At 34.6% G+C, this 21692-nt stretch overlaps 1 protein-coding gene across 1 annotated transcript in view; it reads right to left on the bottom strand.

The window, feature by feature from the left end:
- DIAPH3 (diaphanous related formin 3) overlaps nt 1–21692 on the bottom strand; it is a 242523-nt gene that overhangs the window by 88932 nt on the left and 131899 nt on the right. The window contains 2 exon segments of the mRNA XM_050709286.1: nt 6614–6737; nt 18096–18225. Of these exon segments, the coding sequence (XP_050565243.1) occupies nt 6614–6737; nt 18096–18225 (254 nt within the window).

The raw sequence follows: 21692 nt of genomic DNA, 5'->3' as shown, positions 1-21692 counted from the left end.
CTGGAGACAACAGGGAATACTACTGAGCACAGCAATCCCAACTGTAATTATTATGAACAGGTTGATATATATGCATTATCAGCTACGCAATTCATTGGCTTTGGATGAATGAAGACAGAAGTACAGCAGAGCTGCAACACAGGTGGGAAGAAAAGGAAATCAAAAAGTTAGTTATTTGTTAACTTTGTGAAGTGGCTTCACTTCATGGACTGCCTTTTTTCACTCATGGGACTACAGATCATCATTCTGCTCATTAATAGAAGAGGAAAACAATGAAGGGCTGAAATGAGTAATATATGTAGCAAAATTTCAAACTGTTGTATGTTTGGTCTTGCATATTCACGGCAGCTCTTTTCATGGTGGATTGCCTGTCTTAAGTTTATACTGATTTTAATATATTGTACTATGTAAAATACTAATATAGTGTATGGTATCAAGACACGTAAAAGCAGCTGTTATTCTACAACAGATAATGAATGATGTTAAGCATGCCAAACATTTCCTCATAAGACCCCATATTTTCTACATGTGATTTTTTCACAAACTAATCTATGCATTAGGTGTAGAAAATCCAAAAAGGAATATGATTCTGCATAAGAACAAAAGATTAACAGGTGCATAGATGCTGCATATATTTTATCAGAATTTCAAAACGGAACTGAGACTGCCAATACCCAGGCCAGCAATAGTCTCTATAAAAACAAAGTAAACTTTTCAAAGGTTGGTGTAAGTAGACTTTGAGGTCACTTCCAACCAGAATTTCAACTTTTTTAAAGGCCGAAGGGTGTGAATTTTGCAGGGTTCCAGTTAGAATTTTCCACATGAAGTTCTTGGGAAAATAGCTGCAATTATCTGAAAAATACATGGCACAGAGACTTCAATTAATACAGACAGCAAGGTTCAACAGTAGAATTCCTTATCTGAATATAATAGTTCAAGAAATGCATAAAAAGTTCTTTACAGGACAGAATGGTTGAGGCTGAAAGATACCTCTGGATATCACCTAGTCCAACCTCTTCCACTCAAAAAGCGGGATGAATTAGAACAGGCTGCTTAAGATCTTGTCCAAGCAGACTCTGAGTATGTCCAAGGGTAGAGACTCTACAACTTCTCTGGACAACGAGTCCCAGTGTTCAATCACCCTTACAGTAAAATTTTCCTCCCACTTGTTTAAAAAACTTCCTGAATTTTGTTTTATGTCCATTGCTTCTTGTTCTCTCACTGGACACCACTGAAAATATTCTGCCTCTGTCATCTTGACTTCTTCCCATCAGATATTTATATACATAGGTAATATCCTCCTTGAGCTCTCTCGTCTCCAGGCTTTTGTGAAAGGTAGTTAAAAAAAGGACAATTCTTACCTTCAATGAACTATAAAATTCATCCAACACTAAAATCATAGAACAAGTCAGGTTACTGACAGGATGTCTCTTAATTCAGGACATCCTGAAAAGTCTCAAAGTCCTGCATCCATTCTACCGCAAATACAAATGTTTAGATTTTCAAATTAGTACCTTCTGAAGAGTATTTGTCAAGTAATACCTTTTCCTTGACTTACTCAATCCTTTTTATCTCTATACTGAACATAATACTAAAACAAATTGACATATATTTGTGTCAGTGTGTATATCCCACGTATTTACGAACAAAACCAGTGTTAGCTGGACTGAAGTCCAGACCAGATATTAAAGATATATATATATATATATATATATATAAAGGAATTATACACTTTAAGTTAAATTTAAATTGTTTGCCAAAACCTTCTCTCTCACTGTCCACACAGTCAACATCCCAAAGAGTAACATGCTATCCTTTTTCACCTAACCAGATCCTGTAATCTTTCAGAGCCCCTAGGATGCTAGGATATCTTACAGGTTTTGGTTTGTTGACACTGCACAGTTCAAACTATGTGGCTGATTGGATAAGCAGCAGTTTACAGGCAGTGTGAAGTTTCTGCTTTGCAGCTGAAATGGGTTTCTTCTACCTCACTTGAATCAGGCTCTGATTTGGCTAAGTACTACATCTTCCCCTAATGAATTAGCATACGCAACAGGAAAGAGGAACAGGGAACTGATCAGAAAGAAAGGACTGTATTCCCAGATGAAAGGCATCAACCAACTTATTGTCTCTCAGGTATTAGTTCCATAAACTTTTGTGAAAATTGCTATCACAAATACACTCAGTGGTAGGCTACAACTTGTCAAGTTTCTCAGCTGCTACTTAGAAAATCATGAGATGTGAGCTGGACTGATATAGAAGATGTAGACTAAACTACTTAATTAAGCTTTCAATATGTAATTGAAGTACTCTCCATAAAGGCACTAAATTTTCACTTTGAACATCCAAGTGTATTTTGTTCACTGTGATTTTTATTGAACATTACATTGAATGGATTTAATAGTCTAAATCAATATAATTTCAATATTCTTTGACTGTCCTAATTAAAGCAAGCAAATGAACTGCAATAATGACTATCACTTCTTTTCAGTTAGTATACATAAGATGACTGACAAACTAGCACAATTTAATGTATAAGAGAAACATTCATAATTATAGACTTGGTCAATAAAAGTGTATCAACTGTGCATCTATCTGACTTCCTAAAGAAACAAGAATGCTAATCAGTTCATTAGGGGCCTTTGGGTTGTGATATTTAGTGACAGGATGTAATAGCCTGCTTGTCCATGGAGCCTAATTGTACTCAGGATGAAAAATTATTTCCAACAAAGCACCATCCTTCCTTTTTCAGATTTCCTGCTGATTTCTTTTTATGAGCTGCATGCCTTTCAAGACTTCACCATCATTCAGCTTTCCTTGTCATAGGAATAAAAGTAAAGACAGGTCCAGGCTTCATCATGCTGTGCAGGATTATCTAACCTTTACATCAAACCTTTTTTGCTTCGTAATTTATTGAAGCTCCTGTTTTTCCAAAAGTGAGCTTCTTTAATTAGTGTGTTCACAGACATTACTAGAAACCACATGAAACTTTACTGTTCTGAAATTACTGCCTTTCTACTGGGAAAGGTAGTAGGTGAGGGCAAACTATTCCTGTTCATAACATTTTCTGTTCAAAATACTGTTTGAATAGTGTAATATAACGAAAAATATAGTATGGCTGGTTTTACTTGTACTGATTTATTCTGAGTAAGATAAAATATTCATCTCACCTGTTTCTGACAGCAATCAATACCCAATGATTAGGGAAAACAAGAAGGAAATAGGGTAAGTATAGCATGGCAATTAAACTGATGTAGTATTTAGCTTTAACAGTATTTAACAGTCTCCAGGTTAGTGATTTTCTGAGCTAAAGCTACCTCTGGACTACTGTGTTTTAGAGCTCCAGACATACTGTCTTTAGTTAACTATCTAAGCCTTATATGAAATTCATTTATATTACCATTGTCTACAACATCTTGAAAGTAAATGCTACAGTTTAATAATTTGCTGAGAAAACACTTCTGTTAGTACGTTCTACCCTTCTGGACAGTATTTTACATTGGTTATTTATAAATATTTATAATAATTAATATGTTCCTAGCTTTCATCTTCCATGGCATACAAAATTACAATTTTTTTTTTTTTACTATATTCTCCTATTTTTTTCATTTTCCAGTTTCAGAGTCCTGATCTTTTTAAACATTCATCATACAGAACCTTTTGCCTGCTGCTGGTTGTTGTCAGTATTCTCTACCGCATCAATAGGTGTACAATATACTTTCTGACATAGGGTAAAGGAAGCACTCAAGATTTTTCTGATTTTTACAGCAACTTATGTTTTCTCCTTGTTTTTAACTACAGTTGTTTACAAGAACTTTTCTTACAGATGTATTACACCATAGTCACTGAGGTTAACCTGCCCTTTTGTCAGTATCTACCAACATCTGCCTTTTGGCACGAGTTTTTCAATTATATTTTTTAAACTAGACATTAGTCCAGAATAAATAAACATTCCACTTTTCCCCTGAGAACTTTGTTTCCTTGGAAGTCTTTGTTAACACACCTTGTTGAAAGATGAATGAGAATTCAGTGATGCTCTACTGTATGTCTCACCCTTATCTACATTCTGTAAGGGATCTGCAAGGGATGGTTCTTTCCTTTACAAAGCCCACACTGAACCTCCCCCATCATACTGTACTCCCATATATATATATATATACATATATATATATATATGTGTGTGTGTGCGTGTGTGTTCTGTCTTGCTATACATTGGTTCTGGTTTTATTTGGTCTTCACCAGTTTTCTTGGTACAGAAGCCAAACTTACTGCTCCAAAGCTCAGATCCTCCTTGCAGCCCTTCTAAAAAAAAATTATGTTCATATTCTCAGCTCCAGTTCCTCTGGTGTCTAGGGCTTGTAGTCCCAAAGCTAACAGTCCCAACAGGCTAACTTAGTTCATGTAAGAATATGTAGTTCAATAGGTAAATATTTGAGTTCACTTTAAAATCTTTTAAAGTATTCTGTGACCAACGGGTAGTCCTGGGCATTTATTGCTCTTTATTTTATTTTAAAAAATACTTCTGCTGACTCCTTCATTTAAGATCATCACTTCATATAAAACATTGCACAGTTGGGTCAACCAAAGTTCTCCCGAGGGACAACTCTTGCAAACAACTAATTTAACTTTTTGGTTACAGCTTATCTTCTTGGCACACATTGATAAGCTACATCTTCAGTAGCAGTACTGTTTCTGAGATGCTTGAAAAGGAAAGCACAACGATCCTCCTCTTCATTTCTTAAGATGATCACTATCCTTTTTGAAGAAATCAGTTAAGTGCTTTAATATTCTTCAACAGTAGCACAGATTTATTTCTCAACTTACTTTTCTGTGCTTTCCTTCTTAAGAAGGAAACTAATTTCTTCAGGCTATCCTTCACTCATTCCCAAGTGAATTTTGTTACCTTCTTTCATACCTGTTTTATAGGTATGGAGTAGGTTTAGATTGAATATTAGGAAGAATTTCTTCAAAGAAAGGGTGGCTAGGAATTTGAACAAGGCTGCCCAGGGAGACTATGGAGTCACCATTCCTGGCGGTATTTCAGAAATGTGTGGATGTACCACTTTGGGACATGATTTAGTGATGGACTTGGTAGTATTAGGTTGATGGTTGGACTTGATGATCTTTTCCAACCTAAATGATTCTATGGCTCTATGATTACAACCACATCTCCAAAGACAGCTGTATATTAATTTATCTGTTACTTCAAACCCTAGTCCTCAGCTTAAAAATGTAAAAGGTTATAGGGTATTTTAAATGCCAGAATCATAATGTTTTTAGATTAAGAGGAGTCTGCCCTTTTTCAGAGATTTAATTTCTTAATAAACTTCATAGACTACACATCATTTTCTTAACCAAGCACAGACAGATTAGCTTTATTTCTGAGAATGTTGTCATGGATATGTTTTCCTCTAACCTCCTAGCAATACTTTACCTCTTGCCTTTCAAACCACTCTCCAAGTTCTCCTCTACGCTATTGGCTTCTTCAGATACAAAACTTACGTTTCACCCTATAGAGGCACCATGCTGGTGGGTTGCAGCAAATCTCTCAAAACAACGTTGAGCTGGAAAAGAAAGGCACTGATAGCAACAAAAACAACGAAAAACAGAACTACTTCACCAACAAAATATGTGACCTTACAAAAAATTAGTAATAACACTGAAAGGTTACTGATACCTCAGAGAGTCCAGAGAAGGCCTAAAGCCAAGTTGTATACACTTTGGTTGCAGCTAGTCTACTGAAGAGGGAATTGGTCCTAATGCAGCAATGACAAAAGCCAGTATATCCACTTGGCCTCAGGGTCTCTTGCCGTCTTTTATTTAAGAGTATTAGATTAATCAAGAGCAACGAGTACCTGTCTCCCGAGTCCTCCTGTCTTTATACATAGCAAAGTAGTCTTCCAGTTAGGTAATAACCTAACTATGCCTACTAAGGAAATTTGAACTTGTCTCTCTATGTCTGCCAGTATTTTTGCTTCCAGCATGTTCTTTGTGCCAAGCATATAGGGCCAACACCTAGTAGGGAGGTTTAACTTAAAGAACAATTTTCTCGTAGAATGACCTTCCTGTCACAAGGTTTCTTATTAGAGAAACAGGCAGTTAAGTTGGCCATGGGGTTTTGGAATAAATAGTAAGAAGAGGAATTTTGACAAAAATAAGACCAGAAACCTGTTTTCATAAGCTATGAATCTCATTTCAGCAATACGAGAAATTTTGTTTTCACGGTTGCATGTACAAAATCATTCTCAATGGTAATGCATACACTGCCAAACAAACAAACTCAAGGTGATGTACATCCTTCTCTAATATATTCTTATGAGAAAAATCAATTAAAGTCAAGTGCTTAACAGTCCTATTTTAACTACTTTTCACTAAGACACTTATACAAAGAATAAGACCTGACAGCATTTTTCCCCTCATTCCATTCATTACAGATGAATACTTTAATTAGGCTGTTCATGTATTTAGTTTTAGAGAGAAAAGAGTTATATTTTTTCAGAAATAAATGCTACAGACTAGATAAAAGCTAGGCAAAGACATTTAAAGTTTAAAGGAGTGCAGTTAAACTACTTCTGTGTGTGCTTTTTTTTTAAGGAATACTCCAAAGGATATGGACATTTTTGCTACAAACTTATCATGCTTATCTTCAGCAACTGGAAAAGTCTGCAAATCCTTCTCAAGCTGTTGGAGTTGCCTCTCCATATGCTTCAGGCTCTTCTCCAGGTTTTCTGCTGAGACTAAAATACAGTACATTAACTCTGTTAACACCTTAAATGAGAAACATTGTTTGTAAAATATGCAAGTTAAACCCTTATCCAAATCAGCATACATTTTAAATTCTGAAATAAAAGCACACTGACCAAATTACAAGATGAGGGAAGCCACTCTCCAATGCTCAGTTCTCCTCACTTACGCAGTTGCCTTATTCTGATTAGATGAATGCTGTTTGAATGCTGAATTGTTTTATTCTTATGCTTAAGATATAGCACTGCAACTAACAGTCTGTTTTAAATAACTTGAGATATACATATGCCAGTCTGTCTCTTCTGATTAACAACTAGAGGGAAAGTTTTGAAACGACTCCAAGTACCACAAAGCTTTCCTAAATCTCATTCTGTTAAAACAGAAAAAATACCAACATTTGTATGGTAGATCATGAAGAAAATAAGACCCTCAGAAACAGAGAAAATGGGGCCATTAAACACCTATGTATGAAACCTAAAACTCAACTCCTTAGTTTGATAGCACAATACCTAATAAGAAACACAACAGAATCTACCAGAGCCGAAGTGCTTTTCAAGGTAGAGGGAAGTGCAGACACTGAGGTGAGCCAGAGCAACATAGCGCTTAGGAGAATGAAAAGAGCAGAGAGAAAACATGAGGGATTTATAGCAGGATGCAGAAAAACTGTAAACTTTCTTTATCAGAAAAAGAGAAATTCAACTTCCAAACACTTGAAGGAATGCATGGAAGTTGAACACTTGATCTGTAAATAGTTTAAAATATCAAGACCATAAAGGTAAGATCAGGGTAACTCCTGTTAGCATGTATTCCAGCCTGGACTTATAGTACTGAAGTCAGTTAAAACTTATTTCCTGTCTGTTTATGAAGTAAAATTAACACTTCAATATGTTCCATTGAAAAAATATTTAGAGAAGAACATACTTTGAATTTTAGTCTAATGGCACACCTTAATTTTTTTCATCATTTATTCCGTTCATAATGTACTGTACCTATAAACATAAAGTTACCGTCATCTACAAAAACCCTGGATAAAGCTTTTGGCCCTATGGAGGCAGTAAGATCTGCAATGGATCCATGATTTTATCCTGAGTAGCATTATGTGATAGAAAGTGAGATACACTCACTGAACACGTTTCTCTCAGAAAAGTCTGACAAGGGTCCCCATATGACTGGATTAAAATGTTGCATAGCAACTACAATTCCATTCATAACAGAAAGGTTAACACAAGTATAAAATGTATAAAGTATATGTATAAAGTATAAATGTATAAAGTATAACCTGTGAAAATGCTAATGCAGCCTAAAAAAAGCCATTTCTATACAATCATTCTTAAAAAGAATAAGGGAATATAAATGTATGTTCACATTATAATTTATAACTCAATTCAGTTTATAATCATAATTTAAAGAATCCTCTGTTTACTCTAACTCACTGCTTTCCAATCATATGTCAGACATGACAGATTTTCACTCAGTGACTGGCAAACCCTAATCATCACCAGATAGGTCATCTAGCTAGTTAAGAAACTGTTTCAGAAACAGAGCTAAAATTAGAAGGTGACAATGCTGACTACAGATGTGTTTCGGTCTTCACAGGTTTCAGAAACCAACCTGTTTTTAATATAAAGTCATATTTTTGCTGGCAAAAGAAGCCTTTGAGGGTGGGCGCACATAATTTTAAGACACTAATTTACTTAGAAAGCTCCTAAGAAACACAGAATATATACCTTGTGCTTAATATTAACTATCAAAATCAGATAGTTAATATTATGATAGTTCTTCACAACATAGCTTGTCTTGCCTTAAAATGAGTTCATAGCAGAAAATTAAGATAACATACATAATATGAGGATGATAAGACCCAGCAAATACACAGGTATTTTTTAAAAAAAAATGCAGGTAGCAGCTGAGAAAGAGTCACTTTCTTTTTGCCAGATAAAAAAAGATCTCAGTGCCTAGAGCTGATTAACAGGCTGTATTATAACTCGGTGACAAAGCACTGAGATTTTCAAATTCTTGCTTTCAGCAAAGCCATTTTTTTATTTTGGTTCCTTTAGTTCTTTTGACCTTGAACAGTTATGTATTTGATCAAGGATCTTTACATCTCTGCCTCATTCTGTACCTGGTTGTTCTTTTTCTCTCTGTCATGATTTTAAGTTGTTCCTGAGTATAAACATTCAGCTTTCCTTTCATTTCAGCAATGTGAATCTTCTAGATTTATTCTCCTTTAAGACTATACTTCTGTTGATAGTCTAACGTAGGGGTTAGCTTGCAACATATCGGTATTAGTTTGGAATTATTGTTTTATCAATTTTAAATTGACTGAAAATAGTTGAAAAATCAAAACTACAAATCTAATCAGCTCTTGAAAAAGATCCCATGAAATACTTACCGACATTCACCCATGCCCTTCTAGAAAATATGGTATAAAATCTGAAGTCACAGAGAAGAATGGTACAAGAGGAAAGGGAGGGTGGGGGAGAACAAACTTTTCCTGAGAGGATTCATATATAAACCCAAGCAAATCTGAAGTGAACAACTGATATAATAAGTTTGGAAACTAAGTGAAAGATGAGGGTTTTGAATGTTAGTGAGCCCACAAAAGAAAGTTGCTTGATGAAATACAATGCATGTATGCCTGAAGAATATCTCATTTATACCCTCTGAACTCTCTTATCCTTATCAAAAAAATTAAAGACAGTATTTAGACTTCCTCACTTTCTGCTTTTCAGGGTTGAAACAACTAAACAACTTTGTTCTTCATGTTTCCTCCCTTGATTCAGGTTCTCTAATGCCATGACTATTCCAGAAGCCTCTGTACCTGCATCTGTATTAAAACCTCTCTACATAACATTTCAGGCTCACCAGCCCTTTTAATGTTTGCATTACTATTCCTACTGGAAATACCTTATCTGATTATCTTCAGGTAAAATATCCTTTTTTCTTGACCAGAGCTCTTATTACAGCATCAAGATGCATGATCTTGTACTTCATACTATCGACTTTCATTTCTTTTACTCTACGTCCTCAGGACTATTCAGTAATGACAATCTAATCTTCCTCTCCACTGACAATACTGCCTAACTGTATGTCAGATATGTTTGTTGCTTCAATACCACAATTTTATTTTGTTGCCATGTTCCTTTTAGACAGCATTGTACATTTCTTTCACTTTTTATTCTAATGAACAATTTTCCATTTTCCATTATATCAAGTGATTTTCTGAAGTCAAGATAGATTTCATGTGTCCAAAAAAATAATAATAATATTATAATAGTCAAAGCTAGCAAATTAGTCTACTACTTTTTCTATTCATTTTCATTTTATGCCATTCTGATTGACCTCCACATATTTGATTATTCTTTCCTCCAAAAACTTTCATATCATTAAGGTCAGATAAAGAGATGTGTAATTGCCTAAAATCAATCCTTTTTGCTCAGTTTCTTGGATATTCTGTAATCATACAACACTATTGTAGCCACAGTAAAACTTGGTAAAAATCGTACTTATTGAACTTTTAGTTCCATATTTCAGTTATCTCAGAATGCAGAAATGGAAAATGGTATTTACAACGCGAGTATATGGAACTCTTGTTTTCTTTAAACAAATTTCTATGGAAACCCTCTCCTCTCACCCACCTCCAGATCATTATTCTTGCTTAAAACTAAAGCAATATTTCTTCTAGCTTTGTGACAACACCCCTTTCATCTCTAATCCTAGAAATAACTCTTTAAAGCAAAGCAGTACTACTTGTGTTCTCTTTCATTTATATTGCTGCAAACCTTCAGTTACTTTTTGCAACAGATATTTCAGCTGGTATTTTAGAAATCCCACATGCTGTCCAACCTCTATGACAGTTTTCTTGGTCACCATCCCCATACCGATAGAATCATCCTCTTGCCTATGGCTGTTTAGCCTTTTTTGTGCTATTCTGGCTAGTACATTCTGAAGTGGAGAGAGTGACAGTGACATGCTGATCTCTGGCCAGATGTAAAAAACTATACCATGAAAAAAAGGATTCTGACAATATACTACTGCTTTTCCTGTTTGAACTTCACGGATACTGGATAGTGGACAAAGCCTACTGAGTGATTCTCTAAAATTGTCAATACACTATTAAAGTAGTATTTGTTTAGTACCATCGAATGACAAAATATAGCCTAAAAAAAAAGCAAAACAAAGCAAACAAGAAAACCTTCATTGTCAGATGGTCTAGAGCACTAACACAGAAATAGCATGTAAACACAGAGGCAAAATATTAGCAGGTTTCTGTAAACACCAGCTATAGTTAGTGGAAGAAGCTCAGCTATAGTCTCAGCTATCCATTAACCACAATAAAATGTAGTTGGATATATTCACTCAAGGTCACAGACGAAGACTAAAAATACAGCACGTATGCTTTATTGTTCCCAAGATGACCTCTTCTCTTGCCTTCTACAGACATTTTCTTGTTTTCTTGACTTTTCTTTTTTTAAATAGGTGCTATACATTATTCTTGTTGATTTTTTTCCCAAAGCTCTGATAATGGCATTGCCTCTCAAGCCTGAGGACTTTCCCTTCTGTCGGCACAGCAGCCTCCAGCTGCACACATGAAAGCAAAAGCTCTCTAAGCAGGATTTAACAAATTTTCTCCTGTTTTGAATTCAAATATAAGCACAGTAATGTAGCATAACTGGTAAACAATGTATAGATGTTTTTGTACCCAGGTTCCTAGTAACAATGGTACTATTATCTCTAGGAATAGACCTCAGACCTTATACTAGCTGAACCCTATACTAACTGCACAAGAGCCCTGGTCTGTTGTCTTGAGAACTTTCCGTGCAGAAAGAAGCTTGGTACCACGTCTATTTTTATGATGCACAGTTTAAGCTAAAAACATGAAAATATGGGCAAAAGTTGAAAACTGATTCCCCCAAGTGATGAATAATTGACCGTCAGTGAATTGTCTATCATTGGATTGCTGTTGAAAGAAAGAAGCAGCTGCTAACCAAGGGGAAAAAATGACCAAGCAGCAAGATATGACACCTGCCACAGCACAGGAAAATAATATCCCTGTGTTGCGCAGTACACATGTGGACAATTTGGAGGAGGGAGAGAAAGATGACACATGCATCAGTTGTGTTTTCCTTCACTGAAGAGCTTTTGAGCCTCATCACTTCACCCCTTGGGAACCAAGACCATGAAGTACTGTGCTGACTGCAGGGTATATATATTCACAGCTAATTTGGGATATGACTGTTAATAACTGCTTTCAACATGCAGTAATATTGATTTATAACAATTAAGAATGAACCATTAGCATGAAATGTTAATGAATATCAGTCCAGTAAAGTTTTGAAGTTTTAACCTGACCACATTTATCAGTCTTCTAAACAATCCCAACACCGCAATCTCTAATCTTAAGATAGCTGTACAAGTAGAGAGACACACATACAGATGCACTTGCAACACCTCCCTGCTCATTAAAATTAAACTTTCTCATCTTCAAGAATCTAAACATCTTCAGAATTTATTCATATCCAATTCTTTTCTATAACATTGCCCTTTCTGCCATTTTAATGCTCCTCTTGCAAACAATTTCTGCATAACTTGCTTGATGTTTTTTATTTGTCTTCTAGCAGATATCTACCCTTTTCATTCCAGTACATAAATAATACTCTATTTGTCTAAATCTCACTACTGCTTAATACTCTTTTTGCTCTTGAGTCTCTCTTTTTTTTTTTTTTTTTCCGGAAAAGCCATTAAAAATAAATTTCAAATGACAGACATGGAAAAAAAAAACAGACCTCTGCTTGGTAACAAGCCTTCCAGTTATTTTGCATGGTCATCATTCTTGAAAACTACCATTTAAGGCAGAGGAACATCCCAAATGTAACTGTAAATAAACTGGAAAATAAACCTTGCATTTAAAAAGGGCATTCTCTCTCAAAATAAAATAAAATAAAAATTAAGGTGTTTAGCATATTAGTTACAAATATTGTTCAAATAAAGCTCTGAATGGATGACTATTTCACATCTGAGTCTGCTATGAGAACTTGCATAATTGTGCAACCTGCAAAACAGGAATCATCTGTTGATTTTGGTACTGATTGAGTATAATGGAGTACGGAGTAACTCATGAAGTTTGTACTGTTTTCTGAACATACAAAAAAGCCATCCAACAAACAGTAATCCTGGTTACCCTGTGAATGTGCTACTTAAAATAAGAAAATAAGATAAAACAAAAAGCCCAAGCAATGCATAATGGAAAGATTTTTTTTTTTTCATACTAAGGAATTTGCCATAAACTTTTCAAAATTCTGTAATAAGAAAAATGTTCTTTTTGACATATAAATTGTGGTTAGCATATATATTAATATTGCTCTCTTAAGCTGTCCTAATGTTTTTAAATGTTGGAGGTGGGAGTGTTGTGCATTTTAATGAATCTAGATTAAACTTCACTCTCAGACTTGGTCTTTTTGTGCCATTGATGGGGATCAGAAAAAGAGGAATAGCAAATACTAGACAAAAGCAGTGATTCACAGAATCAAGAATTGGTTGAGGTTGGAAAGGACCTCTGGAGGTCATCTGGTCCAATCTTCTGCTCCAGCAGGGACACCTACAGCAGGTTACCCAGGACCATGTCCAGACAGCTTTCAAGATCTCTGTGGAGGAAGAATCTACATCTCTGGGCAACCTGTGCCTTTGCCCCACCAGTGAGTATGCTGGGGATGGGCAAGAAACTGGGAGGGGACACAATCAGGCTAGCTGACCCCAACTGACCGTTCCATACCATACAACGTTGTGCTCAGCAATAAAAGCTGGGAGGAAAGAAGCAGGAGGGGAGACATTTGGAGTTACGGCATTTGTCTTCCCAACTAACTGTTATGTATGATGCTCTGCTTTCATAGGCATGGCTGAACATTTGCCTGCTGATGGGAAGTAGCGAATGAATTCCTTGTATTGCTTTATTTGTGTGAACAGTTTTTGTTCTCCCTAGTAAACTGTCCTCATCTTAGCCTATGAGTTCTCTTCCTTTTACTCTCCAGATTGTCTTCCCCATCCCACTGGTGGGGAGCAACTGAGTGGCTATGTGATCAAGTGGTGCTTAGCTGCTTACTAGCATTAACGCACAAAAAAAGACATTATGGAAAAGATGCTATTAAAATACTTCTAATATCAAAAATAACTATGTGATAATGGTAAATCTAAAAAAAAATAAAATGTATGCATTAACACGAGTGTACGTATTAAATGTACGTGTATCAACAAAAGAGTTCAAGCAGCAAACATGTTAAGTATCTAACCCCAAAAATTGATAAGACAAATTCTTCCTCTTCTTCATTCAAATTCAATGCTTATGTGTTTACCAGTACTTTCCAAAGATTTATTTTACTCTTCCTTCTTTCAGTGAACATCGAGTAACATTTAACTGAACATTTACAATTCTCACCTGGAAAGCTAACTAATAGCAACACTTCCAATTTATTACTATTTGACTTTTTCTTCCAAAATATATCAAAATTACAATTTGATTCCTAGTTAAAAAAAAAAAGTCTGTCTATGAAAAAAGTGAATAAAGTCTCAAAAATGAGAAAACAGCTAAGTTATTTATGAAGTAACAATGAGTGATGACTTTCAGAGGAAGGAAAATCTGCAGTTTTATACAGTTACTACAATGTCAAAGGAAGACTCTATATATGGTTACCTGTAAGGCCTGAGTAAATTATAGTCAATCAAATAAAACAACAGCCTGAGTAAATGCAATATAAATCCTTAGAATACCATAAAATAAGAAATTAGTGAAGTGCACTAAATTACAAAATATTTCTCATCTGGAATACTAATAGAAAAGTAGGAAAGTCATTACATTTAAAAGAAGAGACAGCTTTAATTCTATGAATCTTCAGAAACTGTCATATCAGTAAGCTCATTAGCTACAATGAAAGTTCCTCCTGCTGATCTAAAAGTACTTAAAAAACAGGATTTGTTATACTTCAAAGCAAAAAGGTATCTTTAATTCATGTACTGTAGCAGTGAATTAAGCCTACTTCTAGTATTACAAAAGTAAAAACTATAACTTTAGCATGTAATGGGAAAAAAAGGGCAAATTAAATACCCTGAAGTAAACTACAATTGCATAGGTAAAATGTTCCTTGCTGCTTCCCTGTCAAAATTATATTTTAAAAAATATATATTTTTTTTTTCTAAAGGAGTAATTAATTTACATATTTTGAATGTTTTGTCATTTATAGAGTACTATAAGCTACATGTTGGCTTCACAACTAACAGACATCACTGCTTTTAAAGTCTTGCAAGTTACATTAACTTGCATTTAAGAGTTTAATGTACAACACTTACTGGACACTATTTAATGAAATGAAATGAGCAAGACTGTATCTTGTAAAAAGGATAAAAAACAAACTGCTAAACATTTTAATGTTCTAATGTTCACATCAGAAATAACAAAGAAGTTCTAAGAACGAGCTACTATGAAATAAGAAAAGATATTAGGCAAGCTACAAATGGACTGGCTGATAAAAAGACAGTTGTGTCATGAAAGAATTCTAAAAGGGAGAAATTTGTAGAAGACTGTCAACAACGACACGATGGTGGGAGAAACTGAAGATCAAACCTAAAAACAATAAAGAACCAACATGCATAGTATAATTCCATTTTTATACAGCGTGTTCAACTTAAAATTAAGGTGCAAGTGCCATTTGACCAACATTAACAGAAAACTTTTAATTTAAAGGACACTTGCAAATAATAGCTTTAGCCCGTGTATAAAATGTGAAATCATTGTATTTATGGAAATAAATATGCAGATAGGAAATAAAAACAGCTCACAAAAAAAAAAGCTTGCAACAAAGAAAAATATATGAGAAAAATATTCTTATGAAATTTCACTAATTTATTCTTGGGAATCAGTTTTAAAAATTACTCGAGAGCACAAAGTTCAGTAAAACCATGAAGAGAATGGCATTCCATCACCTCTACAAGACCTTAACCTTTGCTAGGACAAATATCAGAGAACAAGATTTAAAAAACAACACTGAAAGAAAATATGAACAATATGGTTCACAAAAAAAAACCTGAACATTATATGAACTAAGCCCAGCAAATAATGATGCATTTCTTCACCCAACAAGTTTCACTAACAAAGCAGCATATATGTAAACATATAAGTCCTAGCAGATGACAGAATAAAAGCCAGGCTGGCTTCTTTCCCTCAGCACTATCAGCAACCTATAACCCTTAAATGTAACCTTTGGATCCAGCAGTTCTTCAAACTTACTGGAAGTCTGAACTGCATCCACAATATACAACTCAGGAAGGATTATTCTTGTTAAGTACCAACTACTGTTTCCTGGCATGGAAGAGTAACTCTAAGCCCTCTATATTCAAATTCTACTCTAATATAACAAAAATTTCTTCTGTAAAAAGTGTATTTGGCTAAATGATCATGAAGATAAATGATTTTAGTGACTTCTCTTCTATTGCTCTCCCTAGCAGCCATAATGACTCTTTGTAACATCCGCTGTGTTTTCCAGCTCACCGTAGAAGCCACAACGTGAATCATTTACCATTATTCTTGGCAACTTATTAGTCTTCATCAGCCTGTCCATAGGTTACATCAAACCAGGTGTGTCCATTAAGTCAGACACAGCTATCATAACCAAAGATTCACAGATTTTTTTTTTTTGAACTGACCTGTTGGTAAGCTCAAAAAGAAATAAGAACTTCATTAAAAATTTACTGTACAAAACTAAGTGCATATTAAATCAACTTGCTTCATAAAAATATACTTCTGCAAAAGCACTAAAAGGTTTTAAAAATACATGAACTGTATGGGGATCTGCTGGATTTTCCAAAAAGGCAGTGCTGAAGGAGTCTTCAAGACAGAATGGAATTTTACAGGTAGGGAAACTGGTATATAGCAAGACTGTCATACAGCGAAACTGAAATGCAAAATATGTCTCATATAATACACTGAGTAAACTCAATGTATAAACTTGAAAATAAGGTCATTGATTTTCATCCTGCAACATACTGAGTGAGATCAAAGATTCATCAAATCAATACCAGATAGCTAAAAAAGAACAGAAAACCTGGACTAACTGGTGATTTTACTGACTGGACTTTGAATGGTCAGTGTTTATATCTCAGAAGCTTTACAAAAGACTATCAGGAGCTTCATAGAGGATGGTTGTCTACACTGAAATAATGGCTAGTGATATGGAACATTTTAGTTATTCTGGCTGATATAATAAATTCAAGCACAATAAAGCCAATAATATCTGATTAAGGAAAAATCAGTTGCCAGTTAACAGCAGGTTCTATGAAAATAACACATAATAAATATATATAAAGAAGGAACTCCTATTTTCAGTACAAACAGTTAGATGAGGGACTTGAAGCGTTTGACAGATATTTAAACATACTTGAACTTCTAAGTGGTTATAATCCACTAACCATAATTGGAAACTTTAGGAACCATGATAACAGAAAGCAAACTCAGTGTGAGTGACCACTATCTTGAGTTCTCTCTATCGGGAACAGTTTTTGGAAAGCTGCAGTCTATATCTGGAAGGCTGAATGAGGCACAAGAGCAATAGTGTAGAGAGCAATACAGATAAACAGTGATATTCTCTAAACTGACATGAACTAGAAAATGATTAACTGAGACAGCCCATCCAATCTTCTTTCTGCAAAAGTATGACAGTGCTGGGGTGGTATCAGTTTCTAACTCCATGCTTAGTCAGTTTAAATTACTTAGGCTGTGACATAATATGCAGAAGGATCTCTTAATTACTAAATTAAATGTAAAAAATCTGCTGCTGCTTATATTGAGATTCACTACACTCTACACTGCATGATGAAGCAGTAAAAAAGGAAGTCATTTTACAGACTTCCAACGCTACTGTTGCATGAGAAATATACATACAGGGAAGACAAATTTGTTCAGATTCATAGAAAAAAGACTGAATGATGGTATAATAGCCTTTCAGAGTTTCTGAACTAAAAGACACTCAGTAGTAATACTATATAAAAGACTGAAAGATGAAAATGATTTAAGATCTTTTAATAGAAAAGGACTTTTAGAAGAAATCTGTTTTGGACAATAAGTCTCAAAGATATGTTAGAAGAAATGTAATGGAAAATCCTGTAGTTAATGAGAGGATACATATGTTAAAGAACATTTGCAGCTGCTCAAATTTTTGATCTATGATTTGAAGACTATTAACGTGCATTTAAAAAAGGTAAGCATAAAACAAACATCATCTCACATTAAAAAAAAACACTGCAATGCACTCAGAATCAAAAATTTAAATTACTTATACAAACCTTTACAAGTTAGTTATACAAACCTTTACTAGCTTTATCTAAATGCTGAAAATCCTCAATAAAATTCAGAACATCCTGATAGCTTTCTTCACACACTTCTACAAGAAAATGGAGCAATGTTGTTTTTTGATCTGCTGACTTCGTGTCTTTCAGCTAGACAGGAAAAAAAAAGTCAAAATGCTGAGAATTAGATTGCATCAATATTTTGATAATTAATACATATTACTAATTGTGAGTACAAAGAAGGTAAGAACAAACCGTTGAACTCGAACAGCTCCCAAACAAAACCCTAAGTAATGGATTTTTTTTATTTCCATCCCTGACAAAAGTTCCTAGGAAAAAATATATTAAATACTTTTTCTCTATATGCAATATTTGAGTTCTGTACTCAGAAACAGTAAACATTTATCCTTTAAAATATAACTATTTAAGCGACATAGCAATGCTTGTGAAACTCTGAAAAGACAGAAGTGCAAACAAACAAAAATTCAGAACTAAATCAGCAAATTCTAACAATAAATGATGCACATACCCACCCCATGACATGATTTCTTATATATGAGGCTAACCCTAGCCTGTTACGATGTATGTGGTGAAAACTACAATCTCAACCTGCACCAAGTTCTAGTTGTTCTCAACAGGGCAAGTGAGTTCACAGACTTGACTGTTCAAAACCTCTGACTTCCAAAATTGTTAAACACTAACTTCTCTGTCTGAATCATTTATACATACAAAATGATTTTAAGTCTGCCCATTTAAAACTTGCATCTATTTGTGTAAAAACACTAACTGACAATAAGCAAACATTCAGTCATACATTTCTGTTGTAGCCATCTCTGCTTAAGTGAGTCTTTCAAATCCACAGAGAGATTTTTAGAAACAGAAAATGACATTGTATGTCATTTTAAAATGACATCTCATATCAAAGTGCTTGTTACTTATAAAAAATATTCCTGCATGAGCTATTCAACGAAAGAAGTACACGTACTTAGGTACATATGAAGTATGCACACATATTAAATGGTTGCCACAACTGCACACAGATTTGTACATCCGACTATTGGGGGGAAAAAGTCTTTAGCACAGTACTAGAACTAGCACTAAAAATGTAGAAAACCCACATTAGTTTGTTTCAACTTCAAGATTGTTCCTTAGTTTAGTTACCAGGAAAAACAAAAGTTATCAGCAATGCATAGTGGCATAACAGTAACTACAGCAACAAGGTTGAAAGAAAAAATGACCTTCCTTTCCAAAGAAAGTTTAAAACCTGACACAGAGCTATATGGGGATTACATCTGAATAATGAACTGAAAGCAAGATCGATCTCAATTTAAATATACATACACATACATAATGTTTATATTACCACAGGTTTCCCATGATTGTCAATTTCTTATAAAGAGATTTTTTCCACACTTCTTGTGCTTCCCAATATACTCAGAGATCACTTAAAGTGAACTTGATTGATGTGATGTAAAAACCAGATAAGAGTATATTGTTTGCTTTACCCATACTGTCAAATTAAAATGGAGAATTTTGGATGGTGCTTATCACTGAGGTTGACATTTCATACTTTTCTGTTAAAAGTCAGCATTTTATTTTCAAAGATCAAAATGATACTACCTTAATAAATCTGATGAGATATATGCATCCATAATGTTTATTTTTTCTTTCAGACAAATAGACTAATAAAAATGTGGGACAGAATTTTCAAAATAAACAGAAAATGGAACACAAACAACAACAACAAATATTCTAGGGTCATTGCTGTATGCAGTGTTATAAAATAAATTACTTCTACTGTACTGGGATTCTCAGTGATAAATATCTGAACTGTTGGAACATCACGCGATTTTTACAATGTGACACTGTTTAAAATACATGTAATTAGCGAAAGTTAGTTTTAAAAATAAATCAGTGCTATAAACATGCATTTATTCTTAATTTATCAGTATTTAATAAGTTATTATTAGCACACCAATATTATAACTCTCTTCTGAGAATATGCAGCAGACCTATTATAATTATTCATGATATAGGGAGAAGGCAAGATAGGGGATTATCTTCTGCAAAGTGGATAGTTTATATAGCTCCCTATGCATTGCTGGAGAAGAGAATGAAGAACAGCAGATAAATCACCTATTCAACAAATATTACAGAAAGCAATAGCTTTGAAGGACAGAAGTGACTGCAAATTTCTCAAGTTCTGTGAACCCCTACTGAAAACTGCAGTGCAGTCTGCCAAGCAGTCTGCAATTTGTAGCTTTCTAGTTTTTGGGCCAAGGAGTATAGGTTTGGGTGGGATCCTCTTTGAGGTTTTAATAATTTTTTTTTTTTTTGCAGTTGAACCAGTTTATTATTCTCAGAACAGAGGAGATTATGTGTTAACCAAGACACAACACACAGTTCAGAAAAATGCAAAAAATTTCACATACATACTTTTACCTCTGTATTTCCAGACAAAGTGATCTAAGACACAGTTTCATAACCAGTGAAGGCTTGGCACTCACGGACTTCCTAAATGAGGCCACAATTGGATGAGGTGAATTAGGAATTGGTGGCTAGTACCCTGATACACACTGGACTGGATAGTCCAGGGTTAACTCTAAAACCCAGCTGTTCAACAGTGAGGCTAACTAAATAGGCACAATGAAGCAAGCTAGACAAATTGTGATAGAAATTGGATCTTGAATTCTCTATCAAATGTGCTGGTATTTTGGAATATTGCCGTGTATCATGAAGGAAGAAAACTCTTGCTGATGAGCTGAATAGCTTGTAGTATTGTAGTATTTCAGGATTTGTCTGGGATGATACTACAATATAGCATTCTCAGGTGAGACTGGTAGTATTACTTCACTGAAAGAGGTTGGATGGTAAATGCAGACTCACAATGATTCTCTTTCTGGGAATGTCACCTTTCAAAACAGCAAGTCGTTGACTATATTCAGTGGAAGAAATCTGAAATCCTACAGATTATTTCTATGATGGTCATTGTCTCTGCTCTGCCTGCGCCATCAGAACCTGTAATAGTTGGTCTTTCTTTACTAAGTCAATACACTCATCTTCAACTACCACTACGGAGGCACTACCCCCCAACACCCCAAAGAAGTTTTTAAGCAGCGTGGTCTGGCATTTACAAACTATCAATTCGAAGTGATGTCAAATCAAACATATATGAAATCTTTGTCATTTGAACTTTACTTTTTTACTTGTAGATTCCTTATATAAATGAAACATATTGAATACAATCATATATGCTTATACATAATTAATGAAGTGCTGAAAGCCACAAACAGACGTTTCTAATCGTATGACATGATACAATGACAAAGTTATGCTGTACTAAGCATTCTGATCATGAGAAGGAAATTACCTTTTTCTGTAATAGCTTAAAGCTTTATATCTACTTCACCCATAGACTATTACTAGCGATGAGTATTTTTTCTGAGCAGAAGGTTAGATGCCTACTGATGTCCTTTCCAACCTGAATTATTCCATGATTCTAAGAAACCCACATGCAGTTCCCAACTAGTTAACTAAATACTGTAATCAAGTTATTATTTATTTCAGCTCTTAATTTGGCCTCATAGAGACTCGTTGAGAATCATTAGTATACCCGG

The sequence above is a fragment of the Cygnus atratus genome, chromosome 1 (assembly GCF_013377495.2).
Source record: "Cygnus atratus isolate AKBS03 ecotype Queensland, Australia chromosome 1, CAtr_DNAZoo_HiC_assembly, whole genome shotgun sequence".
Lineage (NCBI taxonomy): Eukaryota > Metazoa > Chordata > Aves > Anseriformes > Anatidae > Cygnus > Cygnus atratus.
The sequence above is the reverse complement of the archived record's forward strand: the minus strand, read 5'-3'. Positions and strand labels throughout refer to the sequence as shown.